The sequence below is a fragment of the Perognathus longimembris genome, chromosome 27 (genome assembly GCF_023159225.1).
Source record: "Perognathus longimembris pacificus isolate PPM17 chromosome 27, ASM2315922v1, whole genome shotgun sequence".
NCBI classification, from domain to species: Eukaryota; Metazoa; Chordata; class Mammalia; order Rodentia; family Heteromyidae; genus Perognathus; species Perognathus longimembris.
The window spans coordinates 7,849,332-7,870,186 of NC_063187.1; the positions used below are offsets into that span (position 1 = coordinate 7,849,332).

The 20,855-nt window shown below is 44.8% G+C and overlaps 1 protein-coding gene across 3 annotated transcripts in view; it reads left to right on the forward strand.

Moving 5' to 3' along the window:
- Positions 1-20,855, forward strand: part of Erc1 (ELKS/RAB6-interacting/CAST family member 1) — a 99,932-nt gene that overhangs the window by 8,136 nt on the left and 70,941 nt on the right. The window contains exons 2-6 of one of the 3 annotated variants that reach the window (XM_048335261.1): positions 8,669-9,085; positions 12,728-12,802; positions 15,861-16,016; positions 17,150-17,242; positions 20,564-20,731. In XM_048335261.1, coding sequence (XP_048191218.1) covers positions 8,669-9,085; positions 12,728-12,802; positions 15,861-16,016; positions 17,150-17,242; positions 20,564-20,731 — 909 coding nt within the window. The remainder of the gene's footprint in view (positions 1-8,668; positions 9,086-12,727; positions 12,803-15,860; positions 16,017-17,149; positions 17,243-20,563; positions 20,732-20,855) is intronic. The other 2 variants (XM_048335262.1, XM_048335263.1) reach the window with 2 other exon arrangements.

The window sequence follows — 20,855 nt, forward strand, 5'->3', positions numbered from 1 at the left end:
ATGTTCAGTTAATTGCCGAGTAATTTTACTTTAGGAGAAATCCCAAAGAAGGGCTTGGAAAGGTGGATTTAGGGTGCATGAGGGTGGGAGGAATTAAGATCGTGACGAGGGTTGATTATTTTTGGTTTGTGGTTCAATTTTACCTTCTAATTTGGGAAGTTGCTTTCTTGTCCCATTTTGAAGTCTTGGGCTAGAAACACTGCCAGTGGCTTCGCTGTGGGAGGGAGTTGAATGCATCGCTGTCAGTGGGTTGGTGGGTTTCCATTTGCTGTCACATTGTCGCTTGTCCCCCAGAGAGAGGATGACAACATTGTTTGGTCCAACACTGTTTTCCCCATTCCACTCATGGTTCGCCACCAGCAACTTTGGAAGCTCTTTTCCATTGCATCCGTTAGTTATCCGGGATTGGAATCCAAAACGTGACTCTGGAGGAGGCCGGTCGCGGTTCTTGTCAGCCTCTGCTACCTCTTTGTCTCCTGACAGATGGCCTTCCCTCCCGGTTGTCATCCACCGCAGGTGTTTTTCAGGGAACGAACACCATGTGTTCACCATGTTGGCTCCGCTTGTGCTCTGCCCACTCGTTGGCTGCCTCCATCCGGGACTTGGATGTACTTGCCGCTGGCATTCATGTCAGGAAGTGGGTGCAGCTGGAGCGCTTCGTGTCAAGGGCTCACACATTAGAAAAATTGAAGCTTCCTAAACCTTGAGTGTTCCTTCTACACCTAGAGTAAGGCTGGCTTTATTCCTTTTTTATTAAAGAGTCTACTTTTCAGTTAGTATCGTGTAGTAAATATTTCTTGTCAATATAATTACTTAAAATTAGGTTTTTAGATCTGGATTTCCTATAGTCAGAGATGTACAGAGTATCAGACTACAGTGGGTTTGCACATGGTGTTGAAATGAGTATGCCTCATTGTACTGACTAATGGATATAATTATAACACGGAATTTTTATTTTTATTTTTTGCCGGTCCTGGGGCTTGAACCCTGGGCCTGGCACTGTCCCCAAGTTTCTTTTGCTCAAGGCCTAGCACTCTACCACTGGAACCACAGCACAACTTCTGGCTTTTTCTGAGTAGCTTATTGGAGACACAAGTCTCATGGACTTTCCTACCCGGGCTGGCTATAAACCTGCGTCCTGCTCAGAACAGGGCATGTGCACCAGTCTTGGAGCTTGAACCCAGGGTCTAGGTGCTGTCGCTGAGCTTTTTTGCTCAAGGCTAGTGCTCTCCTATTTAAGCCACAGCTCCACATCCAGCCTTTTGGTGGTTAACTGAAGATAAGAGTCTCATGGCCTATCTTGCCTGGGCTAGTTTCGAACCATGATCTTCATGCCTTAGCCTCCTGAGTAGGTAGGATTACAGGCATGAGCCATCAGCACCTGGCTTGTTTTTAAGTTTACTTTGTACTTTGCCTGTTTGTTGAATAGGATGTTCCTAACTTTTTGCCCAGCTTGATCTTCAGTCATCGTTGCCCTGTTAGATTTATTTACCTGATCTTAGAAAGTACACCGTTGAGCATTTAAGCAAAAATGGGTGTCAGTTCATGAATTGACATGTTAAATTGAAATCCCTTTGTGTAATTGCTTAGAGGTAATAAAACTAAACACATATGCATACACACAGGCACACATAATGGGTGCCAGTGTTAGCTTTCTCGTGGCGTGTAGCTGTGTTGTTATCTGGGGATACTCTCCGTGCTCAGTGGCTTCCTAAGGAGAGCAGAGAGGAGTTCTGGGTGCGCTGGCTTTCACAAGATGACCTTTGTTCCTGCATATTCTCTGCTGCGTCGCGGCATTGTCTCATCAGACTGTCAGTAAATATGTATTGAGTGCTGGCTGTGAATGCCCAGTAGTGTGCAAGATGTCGAGGGGTTCTGAAAAGCAGGGGCAAGGAAGAAGGAGAAACAGATGTGCATTTAGGAGTTGAAAATTATGTTAACACATACTGTATGATTTACTTATTATTTGCTTATATTCCTATTAGTACATTATTATCACTGGGGGGTGGAATTTCACTGTTAGACATGTCCACACGTTTGCAATATATTCTAATCAGTCTCACCCGCCCTGTAGACCGTGTAGTCTTATATAAGCTTGACATTTTATTTTATTTTATTTATTTATTTTTTTGGCCAGTTCTGGGCCTTGGACTCCGGGCCTGAGCACTGTCCCTGGCTTCTTCCCGCTCAAGGCTAGCACTCTGCCACTTGAGCCACAGCGCCACTTCTGGCCGTTTTCTGTATATGTGGTGCTGGGGAATCGAACCTAGGGCCTCGTGTATCCGAGGCAGGCACTCTTGCCACTAGGCTATATCCCCAGCCCAAGCTTGACATTTTAGAGGGGTGGAATTCTAGAATATTTTGGACTAGGCTGACCAAGAATTGAATCATTTTCTAAGAGCAAGAAGCTGTTCCCTCACTCAAGTTCAGCTTGTAAAATCTAAGTAAAATACTGCACGTGGAAATTTCCCTTCATCTAGGTGTTTTACATTTTTAAAAAGTGACAAAATTAGTGTATCTTGAAATATGTCCTTACAACCCCAGCATTTAGACATTATTGGACTAAGAGGGTGTTCTTCTATATGAGCGGAAGTAGATGGTGTCTGTTCATTGATCAGTTCCTGGAAGCTGTAGACTCATCCTAGCACCGAGTTAAAAGCACAAGCTATGGAGTCAAGCGTCTGGCAGCTCTATTTCTTACCAAGGGGCCTCAGGGACCGTGCTCTTCTCTCCTGTTGTCCACCATCTTGAAGATGTGGGCTAGATCAGCTACAGTGCATGGAGCCTTCAGAATAGTCTGGGAGGTGTGAGTGCCAAGTCGGTGTTAACTATTGTATTTTCATTGTCTCTTTTTAAGGTAAATATCAACTTTGCAAAAAATGTTTTGAAGGATACTCATCAATTCTTTTAATGATTTTTTTTCTCACTGTGTAGGATTCTTGATTAAAAAAAATATAAATCCTTTTCCCCATGCATTTCTGATATAATAAAGTAAAAGGTAATGAAGAAAAAAATTCATATTTACTGTGAATGTGTATATATAATCATTATATGCCCAGATGTAGAAGTAGTTGCTAGGAGATAAGCCAGCATTTGAATGATATCGAATAGGCTGTAATGTTCACAATTTAGTATAGTTAATGTGGTAGAGGGGAAAAAAAGAGCATAGACTGTCTTCTTCAATTTTTTGTCCACCCATTTCAAGCTGGGTATGATGATAAACATCTGTAATCCCAGCTACTTGGGTTGCATAGGCAAGAGCCTCTTCTGGAGACTGGGTTTTTGCCACAGGCAAAAATGTGCCATGCCTTGCCTAAAAAACAGCCCGATCAAAAAAGGGCTGAGAGTATGGCTCAAGTGGTAGACCCTACACATAGCAAGCAGAAGGCCAAGAGTTCAAACCCAAGTCCTCCCCTCCCACGCCCTGCACCCCTGTGCTAGTCACTTTTAGCTAGGTAGGGGCTGGTGGCTGGGGAATCTAGCACGTGGAGGCAATGGAAGGAGAGTCATGAGTTCATGGCCACTAGTGAAACCCTGTTTTGCAAAAAAAAAATATATATATATATATGTGGATATATATATATATATGGATTATTTTATGTTAGGTGAACGTACACGGATGTTCTGAGTAGACATCTGTGAGAACATGTTCACTGTAAGGGTGATTGGCCCCTGGTGTGTATTCACTGAGGAGGGCTCAGTGCATCAGGGGCATTGTTATGAATCCCTGAAGCACCATTACAATAGGTGTGGGCAAGCCAAAGTCAGCAACCATGGTCATGGGTTAAAAAGCTCTTCAAGTCTTAACGCTGCTTTCAATCTCATTTTTACCAAAGGAAGTAAGGTTTTGGAACTTAGTGCCAGCAGGGGTCACTGTTGTTTCTTACTATGCGCTGATTATGTATAGAGCATCTTGGTTTTATGTGTGTGTGTTTATTTTTTAAGGCAATTTGGGGGCTTGAACTTCACTCAAGGTTGGCACTTTACTACTTGAACCACACTTCTACTTCCAGAGTTTTGGGAGTTAATTGGAGATAAGAGTCTCACTGTACTTTCCTACCCGAGCTGGCTATGAATCGTGATCCTCAGATCTCAGCCTCCTGAATAGCTAGGATTACAGGTGTGAGCCACCCGTGCCTGTATGTTTTTTGTAGTTTCTTTGCCTAGGACAGATGACTTGTTTACATCATGTTGATGTAATGAGAGTATTAAGTAATGAAGTACTTCTGGTATTTTAAAAAATGGGCCATATATATGTCACCCCTTTGGGGTTTGTGACTGTTGACTGATTTCATGCTGCCACTGTGTTTTACAGTGGTGGCTGTCGTGTCCGTTTGACATTTAGATTTCAAAGATCCCATTATAGTCTTGCTCCAGATGCTATGAGTTCCTCAGGAACAGGCTAAGGCTTTGCTCGCTGCAAGGTGCTTCTATAGATACATTATTATTATGTCTGCCTGTAGTGCTTCCGTGCGAGCTTGCTCCCTCCCTGTGGGGCTGGTGTGTGGGGTTCAGGTTCCTTATGGCCATTTGATGCATGTGAACCCCAACTCTGACCACAGCCCTGACGGTGCTGAGCGGGAGAGGGGTTTTCAGAGTACGACATGGGTTGTGTGTAGGACATTTTCAAGGGAAATTACAGCTTAATGCTTTACATGTCCTTTATTATTTTATATTTGAACGGCCGCCGAATTTCTTAGTGCTCCTAGTGGGAGTATACATTTAGTTTACTGACTTTGTGTAGCTGTAATTGACATTTTCTGACTGGAGTCTCTTTGTGAGGAACTGACTTGGGAGTGTATGGAAGAGTATTCTGATCTGGGTATGTAAGAAGATAGTCATCTCCTTTGTTTAGAAGGACAATTATGCCATCTTCAGAAAGCTGACATTGTATTGTCCCAGTATTCCAGTCCAAGAATACGATCATATGGTCATTTGTAGAGTCTTTCCCTCCCCCCCTTTTTTTTCTTCCCTTTTTGCTGGTCCTGGGTGCTGTCCCTGAGCTCTTTTGCTCAAGGCTAGTGGCCACATTGCCACTTCTGGTTTTTTGTAATTTTTTTTTTTTTTTTGCCAGTCCTGGGTTTGGACTCAGGGCCTGAGCACCGTCCCTGGCTTCTTTTTGCTCAAGGCTAGCACTCTACCGCTTGAGCCACAGTGCCACTTCTGGCCTTTACTATATATGTGGTGCTGAGGAATCGAACCCAAGGCTTCATGTATACAAGGCAAGCACTCTACCACTAGGCCATATCCTCAGCCCCACTTCTGGTTTTTTGAGGGGTTACTTGGAGATATCAGAGTATCATAGGGACTTTTCTGCCCAGGGTTGGCTTCTAACCACAATTTTCAGATCTCAGCCTCTGAATAACTAGTGTTACAGGTGATTTTATTCTTTCTATATACTATACTTAAGAGATTTCTTTAAACTGCCTAAAGTGTTTTTTTTTTGTTTTTTTTTTTTTGGCCAGTCCTGGGCCTTGGACTCAGGGCCTGAGCACTGTCCCTGGCTTCTTCCCGCTCAAGGCTAGCAACTCCGCCACTTGAGCCACAGCGCCGCTTCTGGCCGTTTTCTGTATATGTGGTGCTGGGGAATCGAACCTAGGGCCTCGTGTATCCGAGGCAGGCACTCTTGCCACTAGGCTATATCCCCAGCCCCTAAAGTGTTTTTTTAATCAGAGTTCTAATAAAAGTCATTGAGTTGATTTGATGTAGCAATTTCTATTTAAACAAACTTAGTTGCAAACAGAATATTGAAGGAGGAAACCAGAAATGCATTACATCTTAAACAAGGAGTTTTATAGATTAGAAATTGAGGTCTGGGAATATGGCCTAGTGGCAAGGGTGCTTGCCTCGTATACATGAAGCCCTGGGTTCATTTCCTCAGCACCACATGTATAGAAAAGGTCAGAAGTGGCGCTGTGGCTCAAGTGGCAGAGTGCTAGCATTCAGCAAAAAAAAGAAGCCAGGGACAGTACAGAGGCCCTGAGCTCAAGCCCCAGGACTGGCAAAACAAACAAAAGAAATAGATTAGAAATTGAACAGAATTGAAGGCAGTGGGTGGTACTAAAACCAGGGACTTCTACATTTGAGTCTAAGCATCATCTAACTATTGTTGGATATTTTGAATATTTCAGTTTTTCACTCGGGCTGCATTAAGGCTTTATCTCCATTGCATTTTCACATTTCCTATGACAGATTGCTGGAAACAATATTGATTCTACTTGCCAACAGTGATGAAAGGAATTAAAGGAATATCTCACTGTGTTCTTACCATGTTTAACTCTGTATCTCTGACACTTTGTGATGAGGAAAAGTGTTACTAAAGCAAGTCTAAAAAATACTGTATCAGCCAGGAATGGTCGCTCAGGACTGTCATCCTAGCTACTCAGGAGGCTAAAATCTGAGGATTTCAGTTCAAGGCCAGCTTGGGCAGAAGAGTCTGTGAGATTCTTACCTCCGACTAGCCACCAAAAAGCCAGAAATGGAGCTGTGGCTCAAGTGGTGGAGCACTAGCCTGGGACAAAGCCCAGGCCCTGAGTTCAAACCCCAGGAACAGCACAAAAACAAAAAAAGGAAAAATAAATCAGTTTGGTCTGTGTACCAAGTCCCCATTTTATGTCCCTTGAGAATTATTATATATGTGTTTGTGTATGTACATATCACATATATATCATATATGTAATATATGACAAAACCCTTCTCTGTCTCTGTCTACCTATCTCATTATATCACCCAGTATGGCTTTGAACTTGGGATCTTCCACGCTAGCCTCCCAAGTGCTGGGATAGCCGGCAGGCACAACCATGCCTGATGCATAGTTTTACTCTTACAGAGACAGATTTGAAGGAAGCACATGTACACACACAAATGTCTTACAAAGAACCCTGCTAGCAATGACAGGAGTTTACTAAGCTGTCATTAGAGACAGTTCCTTTCTTGTTTCATGGTATATATTGTAGATCTTTTGAAGACAGTGCTTACAAATATCTGGTAGTTACCGGATGGAAACTGTAGTGTAGAAGAAAGGCTACCATTTGTTGAGCTCCTATAGCCTACCTGGGATCATTGAAGTTAAGTTATCTTCACCATAGGGGCAAAGAAATGCAGGCTCTTAAGACATTAATTGTTCCCCGTGTCACCCAGATGTGTTGAAGACTGTTGTTGTTCCACAGCCTGTGCAATTAGAAGCATATGTAAAATAAGAAGTGTTGCTCTCAGCCTTACAAAGTCATCCTAATCTTAGTGTGTCTGGAACGAAGGTGGGGTCTGAGACAAGTGAACGCGGGTTAGCTGAAATAGTCTGACCTTTCGGCCCTTTAAACTCTTTTCTCTGGGTTGAGAGAGAATAGTTTTCTGGTGTTGTTGACAGCTTTGACATACCACTGACGTGTAATATTTTTTACGTATTTAAAGTAGACCAGTGATAAGTTTGGGCATATGTGTGCATCTGTGAGATAAGCATCCTTGTGTCAAAAAACAAAACAAGCCATGATAGAACGGAAGTCTGAGGAAGATTGACTGGGATGACTTAAGAATTACTATAAGTCCTTTTGCATCTTGTGTTGATAAAATTTTCTTAAAAATACTTCCATGCTTCAGAAAGACTTCCTAATAGAACACTTGTGGTGGGTGTGGTATTGGTACTTTTCTCGGATTTGGATCACCCTAAATAGCACATTGAGTTCTCTGTGATATATAGCTTGTAACGACTGTTTTCATCCCTCCATTTATCTTTTTTCTCTGACTGGGAATATTTGACTAGAATACAAAGAGCAATGCAAACGCTGGACTGCATGGTTCAGTTATTTCTGGAATGAGAATAAATGGAATTGAGTGTTCTCTTGTTCTAAGAAAGTAGATAATTCATTTGTTGGAAGTTTGGCTTCAGTAGAGCTTTTAGTATTATCCAAAGTATGTGACTGCTACTCAGAAGGGCTGAGGATTGAGGGCTGAGGATCATGGTTCGCAGCTAACCTGGGCAGCAAAGCCCATGGGACTCTTATCTCCAATGAAGCACTGGAAAACCAGAGGTAGTGCTGTGACTCCAAGTGGTAGAGCGCCAGCCTTGAGTGAAAAAGCTCAGGACAGCTTCCAGGCCTGGGTTTAAAGCCCTAGACTGCCAAATGCACACAGAAGCGTTTGATGAGTTATGGCAACGTGGTAGTGTTTTTCAGATAAGTTGTTTTTCTATGAAAACCACAATCTCCATCAAGTATTTGGTGTCGGAATGTCTTGGTTTTTATCACAGCTACACAGTGCAGGACGGTCGTACTTACTGTGGAATAAGCACACGTGAAATTACCGGTAGGTCATGGGTGTGGAAGAAATTGGGGTGAATCCTAATTATGGCAGGTGGATCGGAGGGCCTGTAGCTCTCCTCCGCTCTCTCTTTTTTTTTTTTTTTTGGCCAGTCCTGGCCCTTGGACTCAGGGCCTGAGCACTGTCCCTGGCTTCTTCCCGCTCAAGGCTAGCACTCTGCCACTTGAGCCACAGTGCCGCTTCTGGCCGTTTTCTGTATATGTGGTGCTGGGGAATCGAACCTAGGGCCTCGTGTATCCGAGGCAGGCACTCTTGCCACTAGGCTATATCCCCAGCCCTCCTCCGCTCTCTTAAGCTGTTCTCTCTCAATGCTGGAGTGAAGGCTGACGTGGACTTTCTGTGTCGGTTCTAGCACATGCAGATGACCATCCAGGCTCTCCAGGATGAACTGAGGGTCCAGAGGGACCTGAACCAGCTGTTCCAGCAAGACAGTAGCAGCAGGACTGGCGAGCCTTGTGTGGCGGAGCTGACAGAAGAGAACTTCCAGAGGCTGCAGGCTGAGCACGAGCGGCAGGCCAAAGAGCTGTTCCTCCTGCGGAAGACCCTGGAGGAGATGGAGCTGCGCATTGAGACTCAGAAGCAAACCCTCAGTGCTCGGGACGAGTCCATTAAGAAGCTTCTGGAGATGTTGCAGAGCAAAGGTCTGTCCGCCAAGGCCACCGAGGAGGACCACGAGAGGACGAGGCGGCTGGCCGAGGCCGAGATGCACGTGCACCACCTCGAGAGCCTTCTGGAGCAGAAGGAGAAGGAGAACAACTTGCTGAGAGAGGTGAGGCTCTTGTTCACCCGCAGCGCTGTGGCTGCCTCTCCCCACTGCTCACCGGATCATTTCACGCGCTTTTCTGTGCAGCAGAGGGGCAATTTCATCTTTTGTGTTTTCGTTTACACTGCTTTTGTTCTGATGTACTCTCTCGTGGGGTGACATCATCTGCTTTATATGTTGCTTGGCAACCTTCTTGGTTCCCCCTCTTCGACCACACACACACAGGCACGCACGCATGTGCACACACATGCACCTAGAGGCCCATTTGTTGCTAGAAGGGCACAGATTTTCTTTGATTTGTTACCTGCCTCTTGATGTGTTCATAGGGACAACACCACAAAACTAGAATCAAAGTAGCTGATAAGAGGTAATAGGAGAAAGTAAGCCTGAAAGATTGATCAGAGAACCATCACCTTGGATTATGTGTGTGGATCAAGTCCTTGGAAGCAAGAACGGATGTTTACCCTGCGGTTCCCATGGAAACCGTGGCCTTGCTATAAAAGATGCATGATAAAAATCGCTTGCTGCCATGGAGGTGCACCCAAAGGCCTCACCTCTTCCTAGCCAGTGCAGTGGTTTTATTCAAAGTTAAGAGAGTGCTGTTCAGCTGTTTCGTCAAGGGAAGTCACAAGAGGTATTTTGAGATGAGGGCGAGAGAGTCAGGAGTGGACCAGGAAGTCTAGTAAGTAACTGATGGCTTGAAATGCCCTGGGTATGATAATAAAGGATTCTGTATCATCCATACCCTTCAGAATTGTTCTGTGAATCCGCATTGAAACACAGCTACTGGGTACAGAGAAAGTTATGAAAACAGTTCATAATAACGCGTCTTAAAAGAGGAACTCTTTCAATCGATATTAATTAAAATTTTTTTTTTTTTTTTTTTTTTTTTTTTTGGCCAGTCCTGGGGCTTGGACTCAGGGCCTGAGCACTGTTCCTGGCTTCTTCTTGCTCAAGGCTAGCACTCTGCCACTTGAGCCACAGCGCCACTTCTGGCCATTTTCTGTATATGTGGTGCTGGGGAATCGAACCCAGGGCCTCATGTATACGAGGCAAGCACTCTTGCCACTAGGCCATATCCCCAGCCCCTTAATTAAAATTTTAAATGAAAAAGCTTTGTGCTAGGATGTATTTGGAGGGATACCCTCTCCCATTTTTTTTCTCAGAAAGTATAGCAGCGGCACACATGATTCTGTATATAGAAGGAAATAATTCTCCCGGTAAACCAAAAGGAACAACTGAAATTTCTGCTGAGCACCATATTTATTCTCTGGGTGTACTTGCTTTCTTTGCTTGCCTCCCTACTGTTAGGTGTTTTGGTTGCTTAGCCCTTTCCTTTGGTTGGTAGATGAGTGAGGACATCTATTGGACTAAGGTTGAATTACAGGCCAGATACGCTTTGTGCTTAGGATTGAGACCAGAACTTCCTGTCTGTTGGCTTTGGAGACTAAGATGGCTGTGTGCTTTTGATCTCCATTGTCTCTGTGCACACAGAATTGTATAGCCAAGTCACCAGCATGTGCTCCTGTTCTTTAAAATGCTTGGTGTTATAAAGCACAAATTAATGAAAACACATCAGTGTATTTTAACAAACAAACCTAATCTTGATAAGTTTGCAGAAATGCTTGAAGAAAAAGTGCTGATCTTCTAGTGGATTCTAGGTGAGGGATTCAGAGCCTGTCATAGATGAGAAACACCTCTCTCCCAGCGGCAGTTGGACGATAGAAGCATATTAGAGGGAAGAAAGATACAGAGAACAGAAACACAAAATGGACACTGGATATGAAGTACACGGGGTTTGCAGAATAAAAAGAAGCAGAGATAAATAGAGAAAAGAAAAAGCCAATAGCAATGAATAGGGATTTACAAGGAGCCAAGGTTGCTCAGCGAGCTTGGTGCTCTGTAGGGACTTTGGAGAGTGAGAACAGTGGGTCTCAAGCCTCCTGTATGCAGGCCACACGTCCTTTCTTTTTCTGTCTTGTCATTAGTTCCCCGATTCCATTTTAGCAGGAAGGTAGATGCGCTCGTGGCAGTGCCGTTCCTGGCGTCGATAAAGGGTTAAAGCACCATGCCGCTTACTGGTTGGCCGAGTGAGGATGAAGGACGAATGTGAGGGTTCATTCCATCTGCCTCTCCTTCTGTCCTTCCATCCACGCTGCCCTGCAGGCGCAGCCAGAGCCAGCGTGGAAGCTCCAACCTGAAGAGACTCCTGCCCTGAGCCCTCTGCACCTGTTTTCTACCTCTGGCTTATTTAGAACACGAGGCAAGCGCTCTTGCCACTAGGCCATATCCCCAGCCCCTGGCTTATTTAGAATATTGGTGACAGAAAATGGATACATTTTGTCCTATCTATAATACAGAGCATGTTGACAGCATGACAAAAATGCATGTGATTCTGCACCTATCGCAAGCTTTCTTTTCTTAATTCTTTCTTCGTCCTTTTGGACGAGGGCCTCTCTCTATAGCCCAAGCTGACCTGGAACTTGAGATCTGCCCTCCTCAGCCTCCTGAGTGCTGTGATTACAGGCAGGGACCACCATGCCTGGCTAATTTGTTGTTGTTTTTTTCCTGAATGAAGATTTTGCAGGCCACTAGGAGCGACATGAAGCAGTTGTGTAGTGTGTTCTTACACTTGTGTGAACAGCACATTCGCTTGAGGACAGTCTCTTCCCTGTGCATGAGTCAGTCTCCTGGTGTGCGTGGTGGGAGCTACAGATGGGCCCCTCACGCTGGCTGTGTGCCTCAGTGAGCGGGGGGCGCTGTCTTGTAGGAAGGCTCCACGCCTGCGAGCGGTACGGCTCCTTCCGTACCTATCCTGAGCTTACTAAAGGGCGGCTTTTCAAGAGAGAGCAGGGTGCTGGCGGCTCACGCCTGTGGTCTCAGCTACTCAGGAGGCTGAGACCTGAAGATCGTGATTCAAAGCCAGCCCAGGCAGGAAGGTCTGTGAGACTCTCATCTCCAATAAACGTTCAGAAAAGGCCGGAAGGGGCACTGTGGCTCAGTTGGTGAGGGCTAGCCTTGAGCAGAAGCAGCTCAGGAAGGGATAGCGCACAGGCCCTGGGCCAGCACCCAAGCCCCAGGCATGGGAGAAGAGAGAGAGAAGGAGAGGAGACATAGGTATTTTTTTCCGGCACTTTCTAAGGCAAAGGACCTAAGGTACTCGCTCAGCAGCCTCTCCCTCCTCCCCAGGGCTCGCTCTGAGAGGTAACCAGGTGGTTGGCACTCTGGGGTGGATGCTGTAGTGAGGAGCTGACACGGGTGCTTACAGCCGCCCTGTGTGTGCAGTGTAGGTGCATCGTGGAGGCTTTGTTTCCTCGTATGAAGGGGATCTTCTCTGGTAGCCCCTTCCCGGGTGATTTCATGCCTTAGCATCCCTGATGCTGGAGAGGCCATGTTGTTCCAGGCAGCCTCCGGGTGACTAGTTTGAACGACGGGGTGCTGGCAGGCAGACAGGGGCGCTCCCACGCCTGCCCTGCCATTGAATTAGGGTGAGTGCAGCCCGGAGTTGCCGATCCACAGGCACACGCAGGCGCAGGAACAGGGGCCCCTGCCTCCTGAGGGTTGGTCTCACCAGCCGCTGAGCTCTCGCCCCCTCTTCCTTTGAAAACAAAGAAGGAGGCCTGACTCTCTTCTGCTTCTCTCATTCAGGAGATGCACCGGAGGTTTGAGAATGCCCCTGATTCTGCTAAAACAAAAGCCCTGCAAACTGTTATTGAAATGAAGGTAAGTGAGACTGTCATGAAGAACTTGGGGGCAGCACTGGAGTTTGAACTCACCGTCTCTGCTACCTGAGCCACGCTTCCGTCCCCTTTTGACCTTTTCGTTCTTTTGGGGGGTTAGGTATCGTAAGAATCTTATGAGTCACTCTTTGCTTTTTAAGTGTAACACACTTCCCTGTATGAGTCTTAGAAAATGATCGGGAGATGGAGTGGAAATCAGACTTAGCTGGGGTTATAGGCGTGAGCTGCAGTGCCTATCCCTAGCTTTTTGTTCTTATAATGGCTCTTACGGATAGAGGCCTGCCTATCATCTGCTTAGCTTCTTTATATCCCCTGAGAAGTTTGACACTTTGTTTTATAAAACGGGTCATGATTTTGTATTTTTGATACCATAAAATACTTGGTTACTGATAAATAATTATATGTAAATAGATACTTCTCAAGGACCGTTATGGGAGCTGGCCTCTTAGTTCAAATGAATTGCTTTTAAAACTTTATACTGTGCACATCTTTAGCCCCCCTCGGGAAGGGGTTTACTGAACAAAATTCAAATGAGTGGATTCTGTGTTCTTTGTGGTTAGATAATTAGCAGTCTTGAATATCATCTTGCAAGAGCCTTTAGAGTGGTTTAATTGCCAGGCTTTGTGTTGTTCACATTCACCACAGGTTCCCTTCTGCATGTTATTTCCTGATCCCTGTGTTGGCACTGGAGAGCAAAGCACACGAATTTGCCTGTGTTCACAGAATTGTGTTTTAATAGCTAACCTTTTGACAAGAAGATGGGTGTGTAATCTCTTGAGTTGGCAGCATATATCTGTTGATGTTTTTAGTAGGTTGTGGGGCTTGAACTCAGGGCCTGGGGACTGTGCCTGAGCCTCTTTGTGCTCAAGGCGAGCACTCTACCCCTTGAGCCATGGTGCCACTACTGATTTTTTTTTTTTTGCCAGTCCTGGGGCTTGAACTCAGGGCCTGAGCACTGTCCCTGGCTTCTTTTTGCTCAAGGCTAGCCCTCTGCCACTTGAGCCACAGCGCCACTTCTGGCCTTTTCCATATATGTGGTGTTGGGGAATCGAACCCAGAGCTTCATGTATAGGAGGCAAGCACTCTTGTCACTAGGCCACATTCCCAGCCCACCACTACTGATTTTTGAGTGGTTAATTGGAGATAAGAGTCTAATGGGAACTTTTCTGCCTGGGCTGGCTTCGAACCGCCATTCTCAAATCTCATTCTCCTGAGTAGCTAAGATTATGGGCATGAGCCCCGGGCTCCTGGCTGTTTTAATTTTGTTAATTTTCTGCTGAGAAAGGAGGGATTGTGGCCCAGAGGATCCCGCGGACAATAGGTTGAGATGATAACTGACATAATAACAAATTCTTGAGCACAGGGAGAATGATGTTTTTAAGAGATTAGGTCTTGGGGCTGGGGATATGGCCTAGTGGCAAAGAGTGCTTGCCTCGTATACCTGAAGCCCTGGGTTCAATTCTCCAGCACCACATATACAGAAAATGGCCAGAAGTGGCGCTGTGGCTCAAGTGGCAGAGGGCTAGCCTTGAGCAAAAAGAAGCCAGGGACAGTGCTCAGGCCCTGAGTCCAAGGCCCAGGACTGGCAAAAAAAAAAAAAAAAGAGAGAGAGAGAGAGAGAGAGAGACTAGGTCTTGTTACTGGCAGAAAAATTGGTACTAATCTTAAGAGAATTTCAGACAGTGTAAGTAAGTGAAGTAGTTCTCATGAGCAGAGACCAGGTGAAGCTGGCTGATTTTATACAAGTTGGCCAAAATCCTGATTTAGATTTAAATGTCTCTGTGTTAATTCAACATAGTTAAATTTGTACAAAATACAAGCTTAAATAGATTCGGAAGGGAAGGCTTCTGAGCAAGGCTAGGGTGGATGCCCCTCCCTTCTGTCCCCCCCGCCCCCCCCCCTTCTCCAGAACCTGAAAGTAGCAAGCTGTAGTTGTCTCAGGGCTGAGCCTTAAATTCTTCTTATTTTATTGCTCTGGAATTATGATAACAAGGAAAATCAGCCAAGAAAACCTTGCAGTAAAGTGGAAAAGGAAGTCGGTCTCAAAATTGCTTCCCAGAGGAATGTTTTCTCCGACTCCAAGAGACACGAGCTATACTTAGTTCGCGCTCTTTGCAGATCTCTGCTCCAGTGAGTCATGTGAAACTACAGATAAAGTGCTGTGCATTCCGTAGAGTTTTCTGGAATTGGCAACCGCCCAACAACAGTCTTGAGGATAAATTAGATGGTATCACAGACAAAATTAGGAAATTGAATATAGAAGGATATAGTGTTAGAAGTGATATTTGTGTTAACGGTGATGATTTACACGAACACTATAATTTTTTTAATTAAATGTAAATTTTCTTGAGGTAGTAATCTCATTATGTTGCCCAGGCTAGCCCCAAACTCCTGGACTCAGGAAGACCTGAGATTTCTGCAAAGCTGGGACTATAGCCACGCCACAGAACATAGCAATGACAAAAAAAAAAAAAAAAATTATGACATATTTCAAATGTATGGCGGGATAAGATTTTTAACATCACAAAAAGCAACTCACTGTAATTATTCATTCCTTTTGACTTACACATCATAAATGTTTGGAACTCTTTTGTCCTTTTGGGGAAGAGATGTGCCCTGGAGGGTCACTAAGTAAAACGGTAAACTACTACAGGTAAACTATTACACTGAGAAAAGGGTTTATGTCAAAACTACAGGGTTTTTGTTGTTGAGCTGACTTTGAGCTGGCTCTTTGAACTCAGATCTCAGCCTCCTGTGTAGCTAGGATTTCAGGCATGAAATCCTGGTGCCTGGCTTAAAATTGCAGTTTCTTGGCCAGTTACAAGAGTTGATTTGCATTAGATTTCACCAGATGCCTCCTCAGTAATTTTAGATGGCGTGGCATGACGTATCAATTAAGAAGCGCCAAGAAGCGCTAGCCTCTCATACTAGGTAGAAATTTTGCTGCCTCTCTCTCTCTCCCCCAACATTCTGAAAGACCTGATGATCGAGCTCCTGATTTTTGTGAGCGTTTTCATGTGCAATTCTCCCGTTATCCACAGGATTCAAAAATTTCCTCTATGGAGCGTGGGCTTCGAGACTTGGAAGAAGAAATCCAGATGTTGAAGTCGAATGGGGCTTTGAGCACGGAAGAGCGGGAGGAGGAGATGAAGCAGATGGAGGTGTACCGGAGCCACTCTAAGTTCATGAAGAATAAGGTAGGGGCGTGGGCTAAGGCTCACCGCCTGAGCAAGGAGAAAGGCGGACTTAACTGTGTTTAACACTGTAGGGAAGATAGAACTTTGCTGGGATTAAAGCCAGAATTGCTATCTGCATGATTACAGTTATTATTAGTTTTTATTTAAAAGAAGGTTCCTTACGTGAAACTAAAAATATATTGTCACAGTTTACTTTTCATTTCTGCCCGCACTCGGAGGTGCTTTAATGGAATTATATTCAGGAGAGTTTTTCTCGTTATAGGAAGCATCCAGTTCTCTTATCTCTTGGGAAGTCTTTTAAGTCTAAACCCCAAGAGGGTGAACCCCCACATTTTTCAGAATGGGTTAATAAACGAGACCATGTTTCGCTTTTAGAGCAGTGCTTTATGAGAGAAAGTCCTTGGCTGTCCGCAGGGGGGCCAGGCCCACTTACAGTAGGGAGACACCACGGAGACCCGCCCGTTTGTGCTTTACAGTCAGTCCCCACTCACAGCTTAGTTTCTTTTGATTCTGTACACTGTTGGGGCGAATTCTAGGGTTTCGTTTATTAGGATTGTCAGTTTTGTTGTGGTTTTCTAAAGATCACAGTTGTACAGGTAGAGTTTTACCCAGCAGATACTTCTCCTCCATGTCTACTGCCCCCTCCCACGTCCCACTCCAAGTGAATTGCCCCACCTGCCCATCTGAGTGTCTCCAGCCCCATAACAGACATTCCTGTATTGTAGAGGAGTGACAGCTACTTCTCCACCCTATTCCTGACTTCCTGTTGTGGCACCCATACCTGGCATATATCTAGAGAAAAATTCCTTCACTGTTTTAAGAATTTATTATCAATCATTCCTGCCAGTTATATGTTTACTTGAAAACTTAGATTCACCTACCCAACTTTCTGTTAGTTTGGAGTTTTTACCCAGATTTGGAAACCAAATATACTTTGCATTTCAGTCCACTAAACCAAAACAGCCCTGGAAAATGGAGAAATGTTGTATGTTCCCCTGAAGCAGTGATTTAGAACAGACTTGATTGTGTTATCTAAGTTATTGTAATTTCCAGTGGCCACCTTGGCTCACAAGCAGATAATCTGAAGACCTGAGCGGACACTCGAGTGAAAAAGCGTAACGATGTCGTGACAGGTAGAGCAACTGAAGGAGGAACTAAGTTCGAAAGAGGCTCAAGGGGAGGAGCTGAAAAAGAGAGCGGCTGGTCTTCAGGCCGAGGTCCTTGCCGTAAGATTTCTCTCTGTGTGCACGGGGGCCCCACAGTGGGACCCGGCAGCTCTGGCTTCTGGGTGGCTGACACTCCCACTCTCTGGTTGGCAGCTCCGCCCCTGGCGAGTACTAACCAGCCTGCTCTGCTCTTTAACAACCCTCGTTCACCAGTTCCACCCCCTTGTCCCTCCACGCTCAGCCCTGTGTACCTGGTTCTTTATTGTTGCTTTTGCCACTCTGTGGATGGCACTTGAACGCTTATTTCTCTCAGCGCCTTCTTGCTGGATACCTGTTGGGTTGACATGGCTGGCAGTATTTCTCTTTCCCTCTGAGGTACCTAGCACTCATTTGAATTTGGAACTCTCTGAGCACAGTGCTTGACTTTCTCACACACCCGTTATCTTCCAGTTCTTGGGGATTTTGCAAGGAATGTTGTTTTCTTTCACGCAGATGTGTAAGAAGTGATTGGTCTATTTAGAGTTACCTGGCAAGTGAGAATTAGCATGAGGCTAATTTTCAAGTATCCAAAGCTTAGCTTAGCCTTCTGTCTAAGGAAAAAAAAACTCCACTTTGAAACATAGAAACAAATAATAAAATAGCCAACATTTGTACACTCAATGGAAGCATTTTACAACTGGCTAAGATTTTCAACTGTAACTTAGAGAGGAGGAAGTCCACGTGAGACAATGGCGTCGGCGTCGCATCGACCCCGTTGCCGAGAGGCAGGATTGACTCACACAGCAATCTGGTCCTGGAGATTGGGCACAGGCCCTTTGCTGTCTCCCTATATTTGGCCATGTACACATTTGTCAGAGTGCCAGGAAAAACTGCTTCTGGAAATAAGTGTTGGCTAAGACTGGAATGTAGCCTTAAAAACATGCACCCATTTGGCACGCTTCTTGTTTCTGGACTATTTGTGGTATAGATCCAAAAGTGAAGTGCTGTGTTTGGAAAGGCCCTGTTTGGTTTCTGCTGTGACCGTGTATTGTCTTTTTATCTTAGTTGCTATTAAGGGTTTCCGTGTTACGTCACACAATAGGTGAGCACATTGCAGTCCCCGCATGCAGTGGCACCGGTATAATTTCTCTGTGTTGCCAGTTAGGAAGCCAAGGCTTAGAGGGACCTGGCTCAGAGACACAGAAACACGCAGCTTGCTCACCCTAATGTGTGACTGACTACCAAGTCAGATTCACTCCCCATTTATAATGGGTTTCTCCCTTTTGCATTCTTTAAGGAAAATGTAAATATTTTCTTCTCTTCCTCAGCCTTCAAGGTTACTGTAACAGGGTGTGAAGCTTGGATAATGACACAAGTTAGTAATCAGATTATTTAGTTTTGGGTTTTTTTTTTGAGTCAGGGCCTTACTATATAACTCAGGCTGGCTGTAAACTCGCTATGTAGCCCATGGCTGGTCTCAAACTCACCAGCCTTTGGCCTCAGCCACTCCAGTACTGGAGTCATAAGTGTGCACTGCTACACCTGGCTTATATTTTGTTTTGATCTTATAGTTTGAAATAGTCAGAAATTTGAGCAAGCAGTCCTTAAGCTTTAGTTCTTAACTGAGTAAGTGGTAGTGCTCTGAACATTTCTCCTGTGTATCTATTTACACAGCAGATGCATCATTGCTAGTTCATTTTGGGTGCGAAGAGGGAGCGGTACTAGCTCCTCGTGCGTCCTTTGTTGGCGGGTGGTACTGTGCGGATCCTCAAGCACCTTGCATACAGAGAGGGTGCAGAAGTACTTGTTGGGTGAATGGTAACTGTCCCGTTCAAGCCTTCATGTATAGGAGAGAAGTGCCTGTCTTTCTAAATTGGTGACAAATTAGGCCTTTACTGCTGGTATATTTTCAAGATCTAATTTTAAAGTACAATTTTATTTTCTCTAGGGAAATAGTTTTCACAAAGCTTTTTCCCTTTACCTAAGATGATTACTCTTTTTTTTTTTTAAATGAGGGACTTTGGTTTCATGAATGCTGCCAAAATAAACTGACTTACTGTTAAATGTGTGTGTGTGTGTGTGTGTGTGTGTGTGTGTGTGTGTGTGTGTGTGCGTGCGCTGGTCCTGGGGCTCGAACTCAGGTCCTAGGAAATATGTTGTTTAAGGCTAGTGCTCTGCCACTTGAGCCACAGCTCCATTTCCAGCTTTTTGGTAATAGAGTCTTCCCTGGCTGGCTTTGAACTGTGATCCTTAGGTCTCAGCCTCCTGAGTAATTAACTAAGATTACAAGCATGAGCCATGGATGCCTGGCTTGCTTACATGTATACTTGTAATAATGAACCTTGCTGAGTGGTAAGACTAATACAAAGGCAGATCTGACTTCCATTTATTTGGTTTATATTTTGAATAAAAGACTATTTTTTAAATTCTTAGAAACAATAGGACCATAAAGGAGGTGTTTAAAAGGAAATGTTTTCTATGTAAAGAGAGAGATTATGGTAGGATAAATGGATGTTGATGATTATAGATTGTCCTTTTAGAGTAACGAACTTGTAAGTTCTTACAGAATGAGTAATTTTTAAAGAATTCCTCCTGTGCTTAGGTCACCTCCCTTTCTCCATCTGTTAGGTGCGATACATGGTAGAACTTGATAGGTGGAGTCTTAGTTCTCTACGTAGGTCGGATCCAACAGAAGTAGAGGGCTCTTTGGTTTTTTTTAAGTATGTCTGTAACTGCGTAGCAGTATAAGTAGCTTCCTAAGAAAGACTTTGTGAAACTTGTGGTTGAGAAAGGAAAACTTAATAAAAGAATAAAGAAGCCAAGCACTAGTTTGAGTAGCACGAGGAGGTTTCTTTGTCTGCTTTCTGTGCTTTCACCGATTCGGTATTTGATGTGTCAAGTTCTGGGGAGGGCCTGGGTGTGGAACGGAAGCCGCGTTGGGCTGCTCACTGCTGCCTTCCAGCCACCTCAGGAAACTAGGGTTTTTGTCTCTGTTTAAAGGACATAAATGGAAGCTGGACCTGTTGGTTGAGTAAGCCTCAGTGTTGTGGTTGTTGTTGTTGTTGAGGGAGAGTACCCAAGATTAGATAATGCACAAAGACACGAAGTGCCTCCATCTATTCATTTGCTGTTCTGGGAAATGAACCCAGGGCCTTCTGCATGCTAGGCTAGTGTCCACTACCCAGGCACACTGTAGTCCTCCCCTCTCTATCTATCATAAAATTAATTGCATTTCGCTGAATAGCTTGTGATGTATGTAGGTCTGTCAAAGATTCAGGTTGTCATTTCTTTCCTCTTTTTGGTGGTTTGGGGGTTTGAACTTAGAGCGTTGCACTTGCTAGAGAAGCATGCTATCGCTCAAGCTCCACCTCAGCCCTGCTTGTTTCATTTCTTCTTTTCCAGATTGGCCAGGTGAAACAGGAGCTGTCCAGAAAGGACACAGAACTTCTTGCCCTGCAGACAAAACTAGAAACGCTCACGAACCAGTTCTCAGACAGTAAACAGCACATCGAGGTGCTGAAGGAGTCCTTGACCGCGAAGGAGCAGAGAGCTGCCATCCTGCAGACGGAGGTAGGATTCCCACCCCGGGATACTGTACTTCAGTCATATGGCCCTTGGGCCTGTATGTTTTCATGTTCATGCATGTTTATTTTAGATGTAACTTTCACCTGAGCGAAAATGTATGCCCTTTCTC